Raw genomic sequence first — 22,910 nt, 5'->3', positions numbered from 1 at the left:
TACAATTATAACATTTTTTTTTAATAATCGTACAACGAGTCATAAGTCAAGCAGTCAATCAATCAATCAATCAATCACATGTCATATGAATAATGAAAAGCACTTTGTTTAAATTTGATCCTTCGGTAATGGTTTTTGTCATCAATCAATCAACTTAGCAGTCCATGAAGTGTTTTGTTTTTAATGAATTGCACTGAAAACATAACAACTAAACATCAGTTAATCAATCAATCAGTCATTTGGTTAATCAGTTTAATAGCATACGAAACTTAGTTTATTATGAACCGTACGATTTTTCAGTCAAATGAAACATGAACTTAGTTTAGTTTTAACCGTCCAATAATGTTTAATATTCAACTGCAACTAGTCATCAATCAGTCAATCAATCAAGCAATCAGTCAATCAGTTACATGGATAATGAAAAGACTTTGTTTAAATTGAATCATTCGTTGATGGTTTTTGTTTAATTGCATTGAAAGCTTATAACTAGTCAACATACATTGATGAAATTTCATTGGGCAATGCCTAGGATAATACTAGAAGGTGGATCTATTGATATAAACCTTATATACTACAGGCTACAGGCTACATACTACAGGTTACATACAACACAGGTGCGTCTTAAATTCGATCGTCTAGATGCTAGGACTGCGGGCGACCTTTGGCCTTTGATCCTACTTGCCGCCGACCTCCTTCCAGTGGACGATAGCGCGCTGCTCGTCGGGTGCATCACGGAAGGGTCGACTGCCATCGGAGCTGACATACTCGTTGACCTGGTAATTGAGCAGCGTCTTGTAGTGATAGACATCGGCCAGCTGCTGGGTGAGTGGACTCGTGTTGGTGGTAAAGATGCCAGCGAATTTTTTTTCGCGCGCGACCCGCAACACCTCGTGCTCCATGAAGTGCATGCAGGCGATATTCTCGCGAGGATTCAGCTGCTCCGCGGTGCCCATCATGAACGAGTGCAGTATCTGATTGAGGCCTTTCGGCAAATAGTTGTCGCTACAAAGAGTTTTGTATCAGTTAATAATCCTTGACCGTGTTGAGCAGGGTGCTCCTACCGTATGGGACCCTCGCAGAACTCAAGAAACTCGAAGATGACCAGCAGCTTGGACTTGATGTCCACCTCGGGCTCGCAGCGTGCATCAAAGTTGAGGGCGGTGCCAATGATGCGTTCCGTATTCCGATCGTATATCACAAAGCTCAGCTCGCAGTCGACCAGAACGCTCCAAATGTCCTGTGCGGAAAAAAGGAGAACGATGAGCATTCGCCAGGTTGTGGATCAGGCTTCACTTACATTGAGTATATCGCTGTAGTCGGTGCGCAGCACGCCCGGCTTAAGCCACTGCTCCAGGTCGGCCTTGTTGTAGAAACTGGACACAATTATGCTGCAAGGAAAGATGACTCATTACGATCTCAATCCTCAAGAGTTGCTGTTCCAACTCACTCGATCACATCCTGACGATGCTCCAGTTGCAGCGGCACCGCCTCCATTTTGAGATGCGGGCACGCATTGAGGGTCTCCTCCTCCAGCTGCACGGCATCGTGATTGGCCGACATCTTTTCGATAATCTCGCCCAGATTCTTGGCCGCTATGAACTCAGAGATGCCAATGTTGTAGCCCTTCTCGCGCAGCAGGGTGACCGTAAAAATGGAGTTCAACGAATTGCCGCCCAGCTCGTAGAAGTTGCTGTGCGGCGAGAGGCTGGCGCGCGTCGAGCGTCCAATTACGCCGCCCACCGTCTCGAAGAGATCGCGAGCCGTGAGCTTCAGTTCCTCGGGCACCTGGCTGTAGTCAAAGTCGAGCACAATACTGGAGTCGCCCTCATTGTTGTTGGCCGTCTCGTAGGTCTTGAGCAGCGCCTGGCGATCCACCTTGCCATTGACCAGCAACGGCACATGCTCCAGTATAATGACTTGCGGCGTCATATAGTCGGCCAGCTTATCCTTGAGCCGGGCCTCCAGCTGCAGCTCGGTGACCATGGGCGCATCGTCGCGTAGCTTCACAAAGGCCAGTATGGCTTGATCCACATGGCCGGCGCGGTAGCACAGCACAATTGCCTTCTCCACTAGCGGCAATTCGGCGACGTTCTTCTCAACCTCAGACAGATCGACGCGATGACCACGTATCTTGACCTGGGAATCGGTGCGACCCTCATACATGATGTTGCCATTCTTCAGCGAACCATAGTCCCCGGTGCGATAGAGACGCGCGTATTCTGTGGAACAAATTAAGGCGGGGATTAAAGAAGAAACATTCTAATGCAGCTGTTAACTTACTCTTCTCCACGGCCAGCGGGTTCTCCAGAAAGCGTTCGGGATCACGTCCATTCACATAGCCGGCTGCAAGGTTCAAGCCCGAGGCGAATATCTCGCCAATCTCGCCGTTCTTGACGGGACGATAGTCCGCATCCAGCAGATAGATGACCGTGTTCGACACGGGTATGCCTGGCGAATTAAATATATAATATGAGAGGAGGCTATATAAGACCTTTCGGGCTTTTATAATGAAAATGAGTTAACCTATGAGGGACTCTGGACTAAAGCGCCTTTGCTGCACTTACCTATGGGCACATTGTCGTACATGCTCAGCTGCTTCTTGCTCTCGCAGGTGAAGTAGGTGACATCGCCCATGACCTCGGTGGAGCCGTAGAAATTGTACAGATGATGCACGCCCTCATCAAAGTAGTCGAAGAAGCTGCTGGCCAGCGGCACGGCCAAAGGCTCACCTGAGCAGACCCAAATCTGCAGATTGTAGAGCAGCTTTTGGGCCGCGCCGCCGCCCTCCATCTTCAGATACATGAGCAGGGAGCGCAGGAGCGTCGGCACCAGCACCAGACGCCGAATCTTGTACTTCTCGAGCAGCGCCACAAGACGCTGCGGATCCTTGGTCACGGCCTTGGGCACGACCAGTATGGCCAGGCCGCACATCAGCGGGCCCCACAGCTCGGCAATGGAGTCGACAAAGGTGAGCGCTGTCTTGAAGACGCCCACCTGCTCGCTGGCCGTATAGGGAAACGTGGCCCATTGCCATTGCAAACGGTTTAGGATGTTCTCGTGCGGCAGACGAACGCCTTTCGGGACCCCGGTGCTGCCGGAGGTATAGAGCACGATGGCGATGTGATCGTTGCCGCCGCGCAGCATCTCCTCGGAGAGCAGATTATTGCCGCTCAGCTGCAGCGACTTGGCATAGAGTTCCGTCAGCGAGAGCGTGGGCGTGCCCTGGAAACGTTGCGCGTCGATGTCATCGTCGCGCAGCACCAGAATCGGACGCGCCTCGAGCAGAATGTGATGCACCCGATTTGCCGGAAAGCTCGGATCGATGGGCAAATAGGCGCCACCCGCCTTCCAAATGGCCAAGAGGGTGGTGACCAGCGCCTCCGACGGCTGCATGCAAACGGCCACGATGAAGTCCCCATCGCTGTTCGGCTGCAGGAAGCGTCCGTGAGCCTCCTCCACAAGTAGACGGGCGGCACGATTGGCCCGCTCGTTCATTTGGCGATAGCTGCTCTGGCTGGGCGCCCGGGGGGCCTGTTCCTGCTGATAGATGAGCGCCACCTTGTCGGCATGGCGCAGCTGCTGCTCCTCGAAGATGCGATGCAGCGCCCGCGGCACAAAGTCCTGCTGCTGACCCTTGACAATCGACAGCTGTGGCAGCGAACCCATCTGAAAGCAGCGGCAAGTATTATTAAGGATTAGGTAAGTGGACACACAACTATCATATTATTAAGCTGAACGATTGAGACAAATGAATTCTTTAAATGACCCCAGTCGCAGTTGGGTAATTGAAAAAATGGCGACTCGGTTATGGGAGGATGGGTGGACTTGCAAGTTGACTTGCGGCACATTCCCATTCTCCCTTGTCTCTCGCCTTACACAATACTAACTAACTATCTATCTATATTAACTAAGTGCTAATCATATGCATATCAAGTTTTACAACTATAATAAAAGATTGTATATGCTAATGATTGGTCCCTGCCCGCCAGATCTCGGCTCTCCTCACTCGGCGCTCGGCTAGCTCTTCCACAAGCCCAGCCAGCTGTTCACCCATAGCTTAATAACTAACTTAATTCGACATTAATTTATAACTTTGTAGATCTCAGAGTTGCTCAAAAAAAAACTACAGCTAAATTTCTTTTCATTTTTTTTTTCACATCGAATCGGTTTCTCCCATTTCGGTTTAGTTTGTAAGCCTGTGGTTTTCACTTCTAAGAGTCCAGGTTTATTATTTTATTTAATTTTTATTTAATAAAATAGTTTAATTGATTCCTAAAAAATCATTATATTCATAGTTGATGTATTCCACATTCAAATTTGGTTTTTTTTATTACAACTGTTTTTTTCTATCAATTTGATCAGCAATTGGAAATGTACGAAGAAAGTTCTTCACAAAAGGCAAATATTTATATTTTATGAAGCTGTTTAGCTCTTGTTTGTTTATAGGGTATGAGGTAATCAAAATCTAGAGCACTTGGAAAATTACAAATTTACAAAATTAAAAATTGTAATTTATGGCAACAATTAATATTTTTTTATGCACGAACAAACTTGTGAAATGGTTATTAAATTGAAGTTGTGGCAAGAGATTGTCATATCGATTAATTATGTATCTTAAAGATACATATTCGAGTTCTTTACAATTTCTGGTTCTACAACTTGACGGAAATATTTGTTAAATTGAAGTTGGGGCAATCTGAAAGTAATTTTCATATTAATTAATATATATCTTAAAGTCGAGCTCTCGACAACTTCTGGTTATTCAATTAACCGATGCTTTGATTCGTGTCATATTGAAGTTGTGGCAAACTGAAAGAGCCTATAGATATGTATTCAAGCTCTTGACAACTTCTCGTTCTTCAACTAGTCGGACTCTTCAAAAAAGTGATTGTCATATCGATTAATATAGTTCCTATAGCTACATATTCGAGCTCTTGACAACTTCTGGTTCTTCAACAATTCGGTTCTCCAATTCGCCGACTTCGTATATTAAATTTAATTTATGAGCTGAGATTTGTTTGTAAACTCGTCAAGTGCACAAAGTATGAATGTAAAATGAATGAACGTCGAGCTCCAATTGGAAGCGGCATTAATAGGTCTCGTTAAGCTGTCGGACTTGGTTTAGTTGGAGGTCTCCGTCTTGCCGTCTTGCCGTCTTTAAGCTGCATTTTTATGTCATAAAAAGCCCAGCTGAATGCCATTGAGACAGACGACTTCTGGTTCTCCACAACAATCCGATTCTCCAATTCTCCGGCTGCCAATGTCAAGTTCCAATCAAAGACATAAAGCCAGGCAATTACCGCTCAACTTGTCCTTAGTCTGGCTACATTTCAAATTTAAATGAAGCATTAAAAAATCACAACAACAACAACAAAAGAAGCTTGCATTAACTGCCTTGTCTTATTGTTTTAGTTATTTATTATTTTTTTTTTATAAAATATGTCGCTCAATTACATTGGCATTGCCCCAGTCCCAGTTCCAGGCCCAGTTCCAGGAAGTAAACCTTTGCCTCTATGAATTATGTATTATTTTTTTATTTGAAATTAATTTCCGATTTCTCGCCAAGAAAATTGCGGCCAATTGGCTTTTGGTTCTGGGCGCCAAAACAAGTTCCACACGCGATTGCATAATATTTGGCTTTAGTTTATTAAAAGCTGTTGGCCAAAGACTTGGCGTGGCACACATTTTTTTTTGACAGCTTCAAGCGCTGTCCACAGTTTTGTTTGGGATTCATGTGTGTGTGTGTGGTGTGTGTGTGTTTGTGGTTATGTGCCTCGTACGTATACGTAATATGCACAATTCAATGGCTCCGCGAGCATTTCCCAAGCGCGCATTACGTATGCGCCGTGTGCGCCCAATTAGCCGAACATGTTGCACACACTTGAACAAATCAAATGAAAATTGTCGGCACAAACACGTATGCATGTGTGTTTAAGTGTGTTTGTGTGTGTGTGTGTGTGTTGCATGCATTTTAGCATACAATGCCACGCTCGGCTATCGAGTATCTCTCTATCCGCATCTTTGCCCATTGTCCGCTGCAGATCGCCTGCATTCTTGTGCCACAATTGCAGCCACAATTGCTTTAAGCTCGAATTCTTAGCCACTTTTAAATACCCTGTAGGCTTTATAATTGCTTCAAGAGGGGTGTGTCGGTTTTGTGCAGATGTATGTCTGTGGCAGGCAAACTGAGGATTTTGGATTTGATCGATAACTCGCATATAATTATCGATAAGTACGATAGTATTCCGCCTGTTCTTAGTCCATATAAACGCAAGAAGAACAAAAAAAGGGAAGTCAATATTTGAATATATGTGCACTTGTAAGTTATCGATAACTCGCGTATATTTATCGATAGCTTTGATAGCCTTCCGTTTGCTCTAAATCCAAATAAAAAGCAGGATAAATCCTTATAGTATTCAATATTCGATTATTCGCATATACTTATCGATAACTTTGCCAGCTCAAAATTCATAAATTGCAGTGCTTTTTCTGTTTTCTTTTAGATGGACCTATTAATCAATGAGCTTAGCTTTAAGATTACCTGAAATTTTTATTTATAGCTCTACAAATCGAGAAATATTGATTTTACAGCCTAGTTTTCTTGCGTATATCTCAGAGATTATATGTTCTACAGCTACCAAATTTGGCATTTAGGTGACTTTTTCATTAGAAATATTTAACGTTACCCTAAAATAAAAGCCAAATAAATCAGCAGAAGGGAAATGATTTTGAGTTGAGCTCGACTGAAGCTCGAATAGGGTATAGGGTATAGAGTTAGTCGGCCCAGTTTTGAAATGTTTTAAGCACACTTTGGCTGGCTTTGCACATCATCGATTTAATGTACCGCATCGCATCGCTGCTTCTGTTGATGAGGTGAAATCTAAGCAATTGCCAACAAAAAACTATTAATGTTTCATTCTGTGCAGCTTTTTTCTATTCTGCGCAGCGCGATCCAACGATTAGACAGCATTTGAAGTGCACTTGAGGCGCGTTCTAGGCAGACATCGCATATCGTATATATATATATCTTGTGTGGCTTTATAATTTTCCGCCCAAGGTTGCACTTAAGTTAGATTGTTTTATTTATTTTTTTTCGTTTTGTTGGAAAATCATTCCATAATTATCGGCGTGCCATGTAATTTGTAATTTACATAATTGTCGGTCGAAGGTGTTGGCCGCGCGGTGACCGGGCAACATTTTTTTTTTGTGGATCAACAACATTGGCTAAGGTCACACGAAAAGTCTCTGTTCGCGACTCTGTTTCCGTTTCCAGATTAATTCGTGTGTGTAACTAATTAAAATGCACGATTTGCAGCGATCTGTCGACCAAGCCGCAATCAGTAATCGTAATCATATTGTTGTTCTGCTTATTTTTGTTGTGGTCCTCTTGATTTGCTTAATTGGACTAAAAAGTGTCCAATTTATGCCCTGGCGGGGTGCACTCTACTCACGGCCTGGCCTGACCTATGTCTGTTCACCCAAAGCCACCCCTGAGCGCGGTGCGCTGTGCTTCTTTTTCACAAATACCCAGCAAGCATTTGAACTGGGCAGAGAGGGCATGTTGGTGTTGTGCAAATGTATGCTCCATAAGGAACGTATATTCTTAATGAGGACAAAGGGTTAAGTCGAGAAACTAGACATAAAAATCGATAATATATTATCGATTATTTCCGATAATCGATAAGCGTGTCAAGTAATCGATAAAAATCGATATCGAAATAATGTTTTATCAGCAAATCTCGTATGTTAGAAAAGCTAAAGTCAGCAAAGTTCTTCTATAATATAAACATAAAGCTATTTTGAGACATGGCTGAGATACAAAATAAACAACTATTTTTATTTATTGGATAACTGCTCCCAAACTCTTCTTCTAGAGCTGAAAGAAATTGATCGTAAACTAAAACTTGAATTAAAATATCTTAAAAAATCAAAAAGTTTGTCATTCAGGAATTCGAATTTCGACCGATCTGTCCTATAAGGCTAGCCTTAAGATTAAGCGACTGAGTTTATACAGAGCCAGACAGAGGGACCTGGCTATAATGACTCAGCTATTGGCATCTTTCAAGAAAACCGCTTATGGCGCCCTATTGAAGCCTTGAAAGTTTTATAAAGATCGGACAATAAACACCGAAGCTATTCAAGAATGCGCTGTTTATGGGGGGTATCTATAAGAAGAAGAAGCACAGCTGTGAGTGCATGTGTGTGTGTATGTGTGCATATGTCTAAGGTCTAAGGTATCTTCTAGTTGTGCACTGCCGACTCGCGCTCGATTTTATTTTAGAATTTCCGATTGTGAGTCAATTGAATGACAACTGGCAATTGGTGTGTTTTTGTGTGTGTGATTGTGTGTAAATGACAAATCATGCTGAGATTTTTCTGCATACAATAATATTTAAACTGACGTCAATTTTGAGAACACATTTCGCAAGTCGATTTAAGCGGATAAACCGTGTTAATACAAATGTCCAACAACTGGCAGTTAACAGCTCAGAGCTCAAGTCATAGATCATATTTAATGGTAATATATGCAGCACATAGATCTGTGCTGTGTGTTTCTTTCATAATTAATAGTTGACGCTGGCAAATGACTCAATTTCAATTTCAAATACAAATTCAATTTTATGGCATTCGCTTGGCTCGCGCCCGGCCGCAATTAAAAAGCCATCAAAAATGGGCGAGATTATGTATACGCCGCGTCGGCCAGCCGGTCATTAGTCAAGCGATCGACTTGACACAAATTAAATGTCAATCGTTTCAGTTAACATAAATCATAATGTGGTTCTTAGTTTCTTGAACGTTTTGTCGTTCGCCTTTCGTTGTTTTCTGATCTCTTTGCATGCCAAGCATGCAGCCCGTGCCCGACAGATCGCTGCCAAAAGTTGCTGCAATCCGAGCAACTCGTTTTGGGCATTCAAATTTATAACTAATAACTTGCTACTTGAATTTGTTGTCGCTTGTGATTGCTTGTGCTTCTATTCCAATTTTGTTACGAAAAGTGCACGGACACGTCTCTGGTCCCATAAACTTAATACTATATATATATTTTTGATCGGTGCCAACAGCCGAGTCGTTATACCGAGGTCCCTCTGTCTGTCTGCTTTGAAGGTAGTCCCATTAGACTTTGCATAGTTCCGTCGTTCGATCATTATAGATGAAATTATATATGTATAGCTAACATGGCATGAATCATTTGAAATTTAAGTTCTTGAAACTTTTAGGATTTTCAAATCAAAGTTTTAGCTTTCAACTTATATCGTTTGGCTCTCTAGGTGGTTTTTTTGTTTCCAAAGCCTTCTTGAGAAAATTCAACTATTACGAGCTAGACTATTCTTCTAACATATCTGCAAAACCATATGAAATCGAACTAATTTATTAAACTACTTGTTTTACCAAATTGTGTATATATTAAATATCAATATGAATAGGTCTAAGGATAGTTCCATACTTTAGCTCTAGAAGTTGGAACTTCGAATCTCTGTTAAGGTAACTGTTGCTTCAGCTTAATATGATAATAAAGTTAAAATAAGTATTAATAGAAAACAAATAGTATTATTTTATATTATTAATGTTTATTAGATTTATTATAGTTACAGTGGAAACAAGACAAGACGATACCAAATTCGCGAGGCTGAGCTTCAAGCTCGTATCTGTCTTATCATAGAATTCTTTCACTATATCATAGATTTCTGCTAGGAACCTATTTCGGCAATTTGTAACAAAACGCCTTTTAAAGAAATACATGCCACATTCGCCTATGCTTATTTGTTAGGGTATTTAATCTTCGACAGATCTCAGTTAACTATTATTTATTGTTATTATTTGTATTTTTTTGTGGTTTGTTTGGCAATAAGTTTTAATGACAAGTTGGCATCGGGCATTCAGGCGAAACTGTTGCCAGCATTTGAGCAAATTGTTTACTGAAATTGTTTTTCCTTAGGCCTCGCCTTGAGTTTTGTTTGCCTTTTGCATTTGACATAAATTCTGAATATGTGCTCAATACCCTGCACTTTGCCCGGGCCCCAAACCCGGTCGGAGACGACTTTCATTTTATTTTCAGCCACTTCCTTAATTTCAATTAACAAATTTACGCACTCTCGTTCGATCGACAGAGAGTTATGTGAATTGTTAAATATACTATATAGGATTTATTTTATTTATTGACTTTTATTTTGGGCTGCAGCAAAAACAAAAAAAATAACCAGAATTTTGTTCTGAAAGTGGGCATATGTTTCGCTTGATTTATGCCGATTTGATAGACCCATATATCATGTTGGCGACAATCTTGTTGCTTATCACAATAAATCACCTGCACACACGCACATTTAATGGGAAATTTGTTACAACACTTCAATGTGCATTTTTTTTTTATTTAAGCAGGTGCATTGAACTAAAAAATAAAAAAAACACATAATAAATGCGTGCTTTTTAGAATAGGATATGAAATTAAGGCCATTCTAAGCTTCTAGTAAATGTCGTTTTTATGTTCAAATTAGCCTTGATCTCCAAACTGAACGCCTTGCAAAGTTAAAATAAATTAGGCTGGAGTTAAGCTACCAAATACTTTTTCTTAAAATTTATGCTTGGATTTTTAATACCTGCGTAAAGTTTTGAGAGCCTTGATTTTTGTATTGATCCCTATTCTTATTGATCTCTAATCTTATAAGGATACAAAAAAAAAATATTATAAGAATTCTTATACTTAAATTAAACTTTTCATGTTTTCTAAGGAAGCACATATTATTTCAATTGTGCGACACTTTGAGCTGAGAGTGAAAAATCCAAAAAATAAATACTTCTTTTTGTTTTTAAGATTTTGACTGAATTTGAGAATGTTACAACCTGAATTAAGCTTAAAAATTCTTGTTTTTTTCTTTAACTCAATTTTAAACATTAACTTTTCGGTTTGTGAGAGAATTTAGAAATTGTTGAGAATTTTGATGTTTCATAAATTCCTCTTTTCTAAATTTAAGAATTTGGTTGGTTTTTAAAAAAGTTTATATTTGTTTGTAGTACAATAACTTTTGGGTTTTTCCTGTAACTCAGTTTCGAAAGTTGACTTCATCTCCAATCAATTCGCATTGTGGTTCTTGTTGTTTTTTTTCAACTCAATTTCAAACAATAACTTTTCGGTTTGCGGTTGGGAATTTTAAAATTTATTACATTTCGCTTGAAATATTAACTGTTTTTTCTTCGATTAAGAAAGTTATTATTTTCTGTTAGAACGAAGAGTCTTTGTATTTGTTCTGTAACTTAGTCTAGAAAGTTAACTATATCTTTATTTAGTTCAAAAAATAATTGTTTTAATAAAGTCTTAACTTTTTTTAAGAACGAAAACTCTTCGTTTTTTCTGCAACTAGGTCTCTAAAGTTAGAAAGATTTAATAAACTTGCCTTAGCTTAAAATATTCGCTCAAGTCGTTGTAAATAAATTCATTTCTGTTTAACGAGTCTGTCGTAATAAAAGTTGTGTAATTTTCATTTTTGTTTAGAAAATGAATAATTAGTTTGCATTTGTTGATGGGACAGACAATTTGCTTGGCATGCAAATCATATTGAACATATGTATATTAAAATAAAACAATGTATACGTACTTTTATTATTTGTTGTAATTAAGTTGTTTTCAATGTGTAATTATGTTTTTTAATATTCTTTATTTTTATGTGCAATATCCGTTTTTCTTGTCAGTTCTCAGCGCGCTTTAATTTTCCAAGTACGTTTGTTTTGGCTTTTGTTTAATTTTTATTTTTTTTTTTTAATTTTCAATACGTTTTTCGGGTTGTATTTTAAAATTTTCGCTCGTTTAATTTGGGTTTTTCTTGCGGCAATTTTCTTTTGGGTTTTCCACTACACTGGCAAATCACGAAGGCAGCCCAAAAATATTTGCTGTTCTTTTTTTCTTATGGTTAATGTTGCACGATCTAAACGTACTCTGGAACTCGTAAGCGGCGCTCGCAGACTAATCAGAAGCCCAGCATGCGACTAACATTTATATGCCGCAGCATGGCGCGCAGTCAGCGTCGATGGCGACAGCGACGGCGACAGCGACTGCGACTGCGACTGCAACGTTGGCTTTGCTCTTGTTCGTTGGCGCTGCTTAAACTAAAACCAGTTCCTGCTCTTAAAGCACCTGCAATTGCCTTTCGCAGAACGTATACTTAATTTTTTTTTGTTTTTTTTTTTTTTTTTTTGTTTGCCTTTTAAAGTTAGTTAGTTGGTTGCGATTAATATTTTTTTTTAGTCGAGTTCAGTGACGTAGGAAATGAAATGAAATTCCTGCCAATGGCGAGCGCTAATTGGCTACACACACGCACACACATGCAGTCTCACACACACACGCACACTCTTGGGTGACTAGCTGGGTTTGTTAGACCTGGCTTGGAAATCCCTCGGCAGAGGCAGATCAAATGACGCATAATCGCTTTGGCGCCGCAGAAAACAAATACAATATTAAATCATGTCCACGTCGTTTCGAAGGAATTGTTTATAAGCTAATTACAAAATGCCTGAAAACTGAATGAAATCGCAAAATTCTTAACTGGAATTGACGGCGCGCGCTCGCGCTTATTCGTCTCGGGGGGAATTTTCATTTACGCTGCATTCAATTTGTACTTTTTAATTGTCATTCTGTTTATATTGTAGTAATGCATATACTACTTATAGTACATATACTACATATACTAGATGTGCGTATATTAATGAACATGGATTAGGTGAATGCCTTAAACATATTCCCATACTAGTTGACCTTATGTTTTTTTTTTTTTCATTTACCAACTGAAAAGGGTATAATATACTTGTGCGAGTGTATGTGACTGGCAGAGGAAAGCATCTACAGGCCCATTAGGACGACGTGCCTAGACGATCGGACCTACTTTAAAAGGTATAACATACTTGGCAGGTGTATGTGACAGGCACAAGGAATGATCCCATTAGGCATATCTTCTCGACCAGGAAGACGAGCTGGGTCGATTCAGATCGGACAACAAATACCGATCAGATCTAATTTTAAAAGGTATAGTGTGCATATTTGAGTGTATGTGGCAGGCAGCCAGGACCAGGATGATCAGATTTATTAGGTCGGACAACAAATAGCGATCGGAGTGCATTTTTCTGTAAATTGTGTGCGCTGTCCCCAGGGCATCTCATAGTCGAGTATTCGCAACTTTAACACGTTTTTTTTTTTTTAAATTTATATTCATCTCATTAGTGCAGCTAGTATGTTAGAATAGTGTGAAATTCGTTGCCGCATCGAATGAGCTGACTTAAGATCAAGCATAAATAAAGGCATATACATATGTATGGCATATTAAAATCGATCTAAGTATAAATAATGCATGAATCATGCACAATGCACAAGAAGAACCAAGCGAGGATCAGTTTGAGCTATAAATATGCGTGCGGCATTTGCATAGATTCGAGTTGATGTGATTTGATTTGTTTGATTTGCTTTGATTTGATCGGATGTGTTGTGTTATGATTTGAATATGTTGAATAGTTTATGAATCGCTGCCGTTAACTAATTGCTTTGCAATGGGTAATCGATTTGCATAATAGGTTGTTTTAAGATTTTACTGACCATTCAGACAATTCTATGCCAATAAATGTAAGCATAAATCAATAAAGTACTATATTACACTGCATTTACAATGAAAAATGAGAATGAAGGGCTATTTTCGGCAAGCCGAAGATTTAATACTCTATAATGTTCATCTTAAAGCACAGGGAAATTATAGAAAATAGTAGACTGATGCTGATAGGATTTTGCTCATATAGAATATATAGAAGCATAGTATAAAACTAATAAATGCCGAGTTTTGTCAAGATATTTTGAAGAACAAAAAAGTTTTCCATGCAAGAACCTAATTTTCTGGCGATCGTTCCCGTGGCAGCTTTATGATATAGCTGTGCGATCCACCTGGTTTCGACATGTATACTACATACAACAGAAATAATCATTTCTGCAAAGTTTAATAAAGATAGCTTTAAAATTGAGAGACTAGTTCGCATAGAAACAGACATATCAAGAATATATATATTTTATGGGGTCGGCGATGTTTCCTTTTGTGCGTTACACACTTATAGACAAACTTATAATACCCTCTGCTAGGGTAAAAAGAGAACTAAACAATGCAATTGCCCCGACAATTAACAATTTTCAGTTCCACCTTATTGGCCATAAAATTCTGTGCATTTTTTACACATTCGAACAAGCAAAAATGCGCTTCCTTTAATCGTGCAACTGAATTGCATTTCAAATGCAATCAAGACTAATTATTAATGCTTTTTTATATGGTTATAGGATGTATTAAAAATAGATTTTAAATGGCTAACTTTTTGCTGCAGCGTTTTCTGTTGCGGCAAGGTCGGAGATTCAATCGCGGACCATTCCTATTAGTAAGTTAATTGTTATCAGATTTTAAATAATAATAATAATAATAATAATAATAATAATAATCATAATAATCATAATAATAATAATAATAATAATAATAATAATAATAATAATAATAATAATAATAATAATAATAATAATAATAATAATAATAATAATAATAATAATAATGATAATAATAATGATAATGATAATGATAATGATAATGATAATGATAATGATAATGATAATGATAATGATAATGATAATGATAATGATAATGATAATGATAATGATAATGATAATGATAATGATAATGATAATGATAATGATAATGATAATGATAATGATAATGATAATGATAATGATAATGATAATGATAATGATAATAATAATGATAATGATAATGATAATGATAATGATAATGATAATGATAATGATAATGATAATGATAATGATAATGATAATGATAATGATAATGATAATGATAATGATAATGACATTGATAATAATAATAGTAATTGAAAAAATACTTAGTGAAGAAGTCAAGAACCTCGCAATTAAATTCTTGACCGCAAAGAAGAGCTAATTTTGGCCAGATCTTAAGAATGTGGCCAAGTCACGTTTCCAGAGGACTTCCCCAAAAGAAAGTGTGACGCATTTTTGTTTTGGACTGAATTTCGTGTTTATTTTTTATTTTTACGATGATTCCACGAACCGCAGCGCTCTTTTATGTGATTTCTTTATTTTGCGGCCAACTTTGTGACGTATTCGATGCGATGAGGCAGCGCAACTTGTTTCAGATGTCTGGCGAGTGCTTCCCTAAAAAAAGACAACAATTCCAGTTAAGGCAGCAGCAGCAACAAGTTGACAATTTACAGTTCAGCTTCAAAACAGGTATGAATATACTCTTGCAGAGGGCAGCACAATTTTGTGACGCAATTTGCATTAATTTAATTAAATTGTTAATTTTATTAATTAATTTTAATTAATTCATTGCATTCAGGCTTTCTTTAGATAGGTTTGTCAAATGCAATCGATTTTTATGATCAATATTTATTTTTTAATTAATAAATATATTAAATTATGAAAATTAAGTGCCAAATGCCCAATTTTAATGCACAATTTACTAATAGCATCAGCTAAGCCTATTTTCAAAGCTAATTTTGTCCGTATTATTCTGGCTTGCTTCTGCATTCAATATTTTTAACATTTTTAATGCATTCTTATTTTGGAAAGTATTTTCTTTTTGATGTTTGTATTTCCCCTTGTTTTACAAAAATTGTGTAGCTCAAAAATTCCAATTAAATGTGAATATCGTGCGTCTCACTTTGAATGCTTTTCGGTATTTACTTGATCAGCATCAACAAATGAGACGCTATAGCAAAGTCTGACTATCTGCAAATTAGTTTCTCGGATTTAAAAAGTATCCAGATGAAACTTATTTGTACGTACATACATATATCTGAGTTATCCGGATCAGGAAACCATTCCTTATTCCATGCTCCCTTTAAGAAATCAAAATCTTATCACCGCGAATTTTTCCTATGGTTTTCTTATCAAAGAAGCAAATTCTAACTTTCAATATATATATATATATAGCTGTAGGAACAGCCAAGCTACTATATAATATAAAGCTTCTGTATTAATAATTACTATATCATATATAGGTCCTATGGGAATAATCGAACAATCTAACTTCTCTACAATATATAGCTACTGTAGGAACTATCGTTCAGTTGTTGAGGATTCCTTTCAGTTTCTTAGGTATCTGCAGTATTTATATTTTCCCTATGATACCCTTAATACTTCTTACATATGAGCAAAATGTAAGCAATCAATCAGATTAATCGTTCGAATAAGATTAAATTGTTTATAAATAATTTTGTTTATCTAGAATTCAAGAAGTGCTAAGTTTACTTATTCCAATCCAATATCCGTAACCAGGCCAACGGGGCTTATTGGACCAATTGGAGTTGTGTGAATTTATTCTTGTATGAAATTCGGTTTGTTTTTTGGTATCTTTTGGGAGAGTATTAAAATTTCGGCAGCTGGACTTCAGCTATGCACTCTTGTTTTTATTTAAACAAACATTTCGACGGCGTTAATTGTTCTCTATATTAGCTGGTTTTTTTATTTGGTTGTTTTTTTTTGTTATTTTGTTTTTTTTTTGTTGTTGTTGTGCAGCTGTTCGCGCTTAATCCGCGCCAAATTCGAATTGTTGATTAGTTCCACATATCACGCATACGCCATGTTGAACAATGACAATGACAATGACAATGACAACGACAGTTTATTTGTATCTCTCTTTTTTGTGGGGGGTAACGCTATCAATACCCCTGGGTATTATCTATTGTTATGGGTATATATGGGCGCCATATGACCGTCAATATGGGGGGCATTACTTGCAACAATTCCCATTCATTTAGCAGACTTTTATTTGGTTTCTTTCAGGAAGTCAAGCTGTCGACGGTAGGTGAAATGATCGAATGATGGAATCGATCGAGAACTCGTACAAGTAGCTGCAATTAAATGATCATTAACTGGGCTCTTGCGGTAATTAATGTGGGGCGGGCAATCGCATTATCCAACTGCATTTACTTCACCTGTCTGCCTGCCTTCACCAGTGGAAGCAGCTGCACCTGCTCGTTCAGGTAAGCGGCTGCCCCCCTTTCATTTACAACTTGAAATCTATGCAAAACTGTCATAAAATGTTAATGAAGTAATTAAAAAAAAATACATTCCGCCCGCTCTCGCATTTGGATTTGATATATGTAAATATGTGCTATATCAAGCATGTTTTACACGTGCTGAACAAAAATACTTAATTTAAGAATTTGCGTACTTAAAGCAAGCACTAAAAATTCCCAAATAAAAATGTCCTTTTGCGTTTAAGATTTGGACTGAATTTAAAGAACATTTATGTCTAAATTTAGACCAAAAAATCTTGTTTGTTTCTTTAACTCAATTTCAAACATTAACTTTTCGGTTTGTAACATTTACTTTTTTTTAAGAACGTAAACTCCTTGGGGTTTCTTTAATCTTGAATTAACTTAAGGCAGAATTAGTTTTAAGAAAGTTTTTATTTTTTAACAATGAAAATACTTTGATTTTTTTATAACTCAGTCCCGAAAGTTGAGTTATGCTTTAATTAGTTTAAACTTAAATTGCAATTTGGTTTCATAAACTTGCGATTTATTCGTTTTTCAGGCTACGTTGAAAATATTATATTAATATTTTGTTTTATTCAAAAAGTTAACTTAATTATGACGTCTCATAAGAATTGATTTACTAGCATTAAGATATACCTTCTTTGCAGTTCCATTTATAGATCAAAAACCTGGCCCCATTTTACAGTAACGTCGAGCTGCTTAGCTCTATTATATATGACTTAATAAAGTATTACTACTCTTACGATTTCATCGAATTAAAATATACATATATTCAAGCTGTTATTAGTGTGTCAGAAATCAATTTACATATTAGAAGAAAATTAATTTTAGCCACGAGCTTTTATTTATCGCTCGTAAATTGCATAAAGTTTTCAAGCCCCAAGCAAGCTAAAAGAATTTTAATTTAGATTGATTATGTATCTGAAATACATATTCTTTATTTTTTTCAAAATTAATTGTATCGATATCGAAACTTAACTTATTTTAGTTGGTAATTATTTTCCCTTTGAATTATGCTGTGTTTTTAATTTATTTTAAATTCACATTGTGTATTGTTCGTTTTCAAAAAACTCTTTATTTTAATAATTCCATTTAAAACCTTATATCGATTAGGCTTCAAAAGGTTCCGGGCTCGCATGCCTTAAACAAAGTTTCCTACCCAAATATCAGACTCTCGTAAATTTCTCAAAATAAAGCGATTTTTATGGTCTCTGGAATGATTAAGCATTTTGTTAAAATATACAGCCTTTTTTTTCACATTTTTAAAAGTGTCCTTTAAAGCATGTAAATGAATTATGTCTAAGACCTTTGTTATAAGGTAAATTCCCTTAATGATTGATTACCTAATGTCAATTTCTAGGCGGAATAAGATAGAATTCTCGAGTCGGAAATGACCAACTAGGATATACCCTAAATTCTGAGTAATTTTTGGGATATTATCCAAAACCCAATCCCCAAGGCGTATGAACGAAAACCATAACCATTTTTTCAATAACGATATTTATTTATCGGTATCAAGTAAATAAAAGTTATACAATAATAAAAATAATTTAGAAAACCCTAAGTATTACAGAGGCTAGAGACTTGATATATATTTATATTTTGTTCATTTTTTTTAATATTTTTATTATTTTATAACCTTTACTCAACTTGTCCTCTCATTTAATACATACACTATAGAAATGGCAAAGCCTTCTTCTGCGTGTTACATACACTTTCACAAAACCAAAATACCCCTTTTAGGCATTTTCAATTGTCACACGTTATAAAAAGCCACAAACAAAAGAGCAGTAGAGCAAAAGCGCTTGCGTTCACATTGTCATCGACACCCTGTACGCTAATCGAGCGAAATCAGCTTTTACGCACGTTTTGTTCAAGCCCCCTGCGCTCCCCCCTCGGTCGACAGACTGTTTGTCACGCTCAATTAGCGCAACGTTTTGTTCTCCGCCATTCACAAAAGCTCGCCGCGTGCTTTGCGCGCCAAAATGGCAAAATAGCCGAAAGCATAGTTGAAAAGCTTTGCGGCGGTCTAAAAAGCTTTTTGGCCGCAAGCTTTTTGTGTGTTTTAACCGAACGCACACAGTTGGGCCACAAAGCCGGCAAAATGCTGTGCGGCGCGGCGCGCATATGAAAAATTGTTTGCGGCTAGAAAATTGTGTTTTCAGTCTTTTGGAAAACTTGCCGTCGAGCGGTTGACTGGATCAGCTGCAGGCTACCAAACAAGTTCAGCAACGGTTTCTGGAGTGACGCGCGCGCGTCTATAGCATTGTTAACGGTACATCATGCAGCGCTTTGATTGACAAGTGCAGCAGACGCGCGGTCGACCAGTGGCAGCGGCAGCGGCAGCTGACAGCTGCATTGCCGCGCTTTTTGGGCACACTTATCTTTTGTCTTGGAATGTCTGCGTGTGTGTGTGCGTGTCTGTGCGTGTCCGTTTGTCTGATTGTTGTTGTAGCTCGCGCTGCACTTTGTGGCTGCCATTAATGTCAACGCCGTTGTTGTTGCCCCTGTTGCTGCCGCTGCCGCTGCTGCTGCCGCTGCTGCTGCAGTTGTTGTTGTCGTCGTATTAATGTTTTTTAATTACATGCAAAGCGTACAACAAAAAAACACGGCATATTCGTTAAGTGTTGCCGTGAAGTTTGACAACACAATTTAATGCACATGCCACATGCAGTTGGCCGAGACACACGTGAAAAAGTAACGCAATTTTATAAATAAAAATCAACAAATACATAAATAACAATTAATTTGATAACAATCAACGTGCGCTCACAAAATTAACGGGCCCTTCTTCTCAGGTAAATCTTGCATTTGTTTTCAAATCCGTGCGTGTGTTTGCATTGAGCTGATAAGCGAGTTTGTAGCTGATAAGCGTTGAAAGTGAAGAAAAAGCCAGATATAAATCAGACTAGATGCACTTTTAATTGGAATTAAATTAAGTTTACAAAGCGAGTTTAAATTGAGTAAGAAATTCCAAAAAAGCAACCCTTTAAACAGAGTTCTACTATTTTCGTTAAGTCAAATCTCCACTTTATTTTGGCATCAATTCCATATTATATTAAAGTTAAGAAAGACATTTTCTGCTCAACAAAAAGCACAAATTATGCTCAAGAGAGACTCAGATTACGAAAAACTTTAAAAAAAAAAATACAAAAAAAATATATGCAAACCTTTAGACGACGACTTCTTCCTTTGCGTATGTTGAGATTTGCTAAATATTTTCATTCATTTGTCTTCACTGGAGTTCGATCCTTGAACATCGTGTGGTCAGAGAGTCTCAACACTCAACCCACTGCGCTATTCTAAGGATTTATTGTGGCCTGTCTAAGAATACATTTTACAGCCGAGTAGTTATTTTTAATGTACATTTAAAGTTTATGAAATTAGTCTGTTTCTTTACGTTGTTCTCTTATATATAACTCTTTCTAATGAATACATCGCGTCAGCTTCAGGAATAAGCCTCTGCATGAGCTAAATAATATATTTACTATGTCTTCACAGGAGCTCGATCGGCAAACGAGCGGTTTGTCTAAGAATTCATTTAGGAGCACACTTTAGTCATTTTTTAATGCAAATTTGAAAGTTTATAAAATTCGTCTTCTTCCTTGGACGGGGTTCGATCCCTTACCCTGATTAATTTGTTAACAGTGCGCCCAGCACGAAACGCTTGCGACTGTTCGGGAAAACAACAAAAAATAAACAGAAAATGTTAAAATGTTGGCCTGTTTTCATGAATGTGGCCACTCATTAAAGGGTTTTTGTCATTTCTTGAGTGAGAACTGTTCAAACTCACCTCTATGGGAGGCTTTTGCTGTCGTCACATTCATTGATACACAACTCATTAAACTCACGGCTCGTCGGCATTTGCATATTATATTCGTGTTTTAATCGCATTTTGCCAAACACCGCGCTGCCCCGCTCTCAAACGCGTTTTTGTTTTTTAGACTAAAGTGTTTAAGCATCATTATTAATGCATAATGTTGTCTCTGTTAATAATATTGATTTCAAGACATAAACATAAACATTGACAAATTAATGCCAATGCGAATCCGAGTGCGATTCCCGCTCAGTCATCATCCTCTCCACTCGCAAACCTGAAGTAGTTGCTGCTGTTGTTATTAATGTGGTTGCTGCTAATGTTATTGTTGTTGTTGTTGCCTTTGCTGCACTTGAAAACTGTGGCAGCCTGTTTTTCAATATCTGCCTCTCCTCGGCCACCTTATCAGACCTTGCGACGCACTCGAGTCGCCGTCGAGTTGTCCCATTTTATTGATACCCTTCGCGGTGCTTTTTAAAAAAAAAAAAATTAATTAATAAGATATAGCTGTACACTCGTTGCGAAAGCTTTGCATAGCCAGAGGATGTTCGAAGGGACCGAAGAACTTGGTTGTAAATATCTCTAAATTCAGGATTCTGTTTGAAAAATTAAAAAAAAAAAATGACTGTAAACAAAATTAAACTATCGTTTATTTAACTTTTAAATTGATCTATCCGGATTCGAATTGGGGAGTAATAATAATAATAAGAATTATTTAATTCTAATTTTGATTATTGTTTTTCTTTTCTGCGCATAGGCATAGATTGCTTAGCTATAGCTTAAACTGAACAATTAAATTTCTGATATAGTTTCCTTAAGATAATATTAACTTATATATATTTGGTCTGTGACAGTTCCGTAGTGCACACTTCTTTCTGGCTTGGGAATTCATTTGTGGCCAAACCTTTCCAACTGCCAATTGGCAGATGTTGCTCTGTGGAAGCCTTGGCATTGGCTTGGTTGGCAATCGTACAATACTTGACTAATTATTAATAGGCACGTGTATTTATAGACGAGCAAATATATTTGCTTAAGAGCAGATCGTCATCGTTATCCACATCAACTCATTAAATATCCATGCTTAAATGTAACATCTGTTAACGCTTTTGCAGCCTTTTGTTTACAACTCGCATATTTCATTGTTTATAAGTGCTGTTTTTTTTTTTTTATGTATACCCTGGAAATGGTAAAAAGCGTCATAATGCTGGCGTACACATCTTTGTAACAGGCAGAAGAAAGCAGCTCCCTTGGATTTCGGAGACCATAAAGACTAGAATGTTAAAATTTAATTTATATATATGAAAATATGTCGTGTGCATATATTGCTTACGCTATCTCCTTCTATTTTATAATATTCGATTTTGATATATGGTGTTTAAGCCTAACTCGAGGTTTATAAGAGCTAGATGCACAAAACTTGGTACATAGTTAACGAATACCATATTCTGACTGAACTTATTTTCCTCCATTTCCTAAGAAATTGAAAATATCTCATTTTTAAATGTAGAACTTTGAGCTTTGGTATCTACACATGTTTTTGTGGCACTTTAAAGCCCTGAAAGTTGCATAAAGAATGGACTATTATTTCCCAAGTTAATCAAGACTATGTTTACCTATATATAGGAAAGAAGACAGTCTTAGAGGGCAGCTTGCATGAAGCGTGCAGGAATAAAATAGAAGCAGATTGTTTCTAGTCACTGTTTGGCACTATAAGGTAGGGTATCAGCTGTTCGACACTTTCACTTAGTTTTTTTTTTTTTTTTTTTGTTCTGACCAGGCCAAAACACTTTTGCGACGTCACTCGTTTATGAAACGGAGAAGAGGTAATAGGCAAGGGGTCTGGCATATGAAATATGAAAATTTATTGCGTATACGCCGCGCTGGCCGGCGCTTCGTGCTGTTTGTTGTTCTTTTTGGGCATTTGGGCCTCAGTTGATTGAGCTCTATACAGAGATACATATACATACATATATATGTATATAGACGTAGTCCCAGTTTCAAATCAAAATGTCTTTATTTATATAAATGCTGATTTATGCGTAGCTCTTTC

The 22,910-nt window shown here is 37.5% G+C and overlaps 1 protein-coding gene across 1 annotated transcript; it reads right to left on the bottom strand.

The window, feature by feature from the left end:
* Window positions 1-432: 432 nt before the first annotated feature.
* e (nonribosomal peptide synthetase ebony) lies at window positions 433-11,960 on the bottom strand. The gene is made up of 7 exons (XM_002058440.4): window positions 11,592-11,960; window positions 2,565-3,666; window positions 2,281-2,448; window positions 1,448-2,219; window positions 1,298-1,388; window positions 1,062-1,237; window positions 433-1,002 (listed from the first exon to the last, which is right to left on the bottom strand). Exons 2-7 carry the CDS (start codon window positions 3,664-3,666, stop codon window positions 675-677), a joined length of 2,637 nt encoding a protein of 878 aa, XP_002058476.2. The 5' UTR covers window positions 11,592-11,960; the 3' UTR covers window positions 433-674.
* Window positions 11,961-22,910: the final 10,950 nt, after the last annotated feature.

The sequence above is a fragment of the Drosophila virilis genome, chromosome 2 (assembly GCF_030788295.1).
Source record: "Drosophila virilis strain 15010-1051.87 chromosome 2, Dvir_AGI_RSII-ME, whole genome shotgun sequence".
NCBI classification, from domain to species: Eukaryota; Metazoa; Arthropoda; class Insecta; order Diptera; family Drosophilidae; genus Drosophila; species Drosophila virilis.
This window is presented reverse-complemented; position numbering and strand designations above follow the sequence as displayed.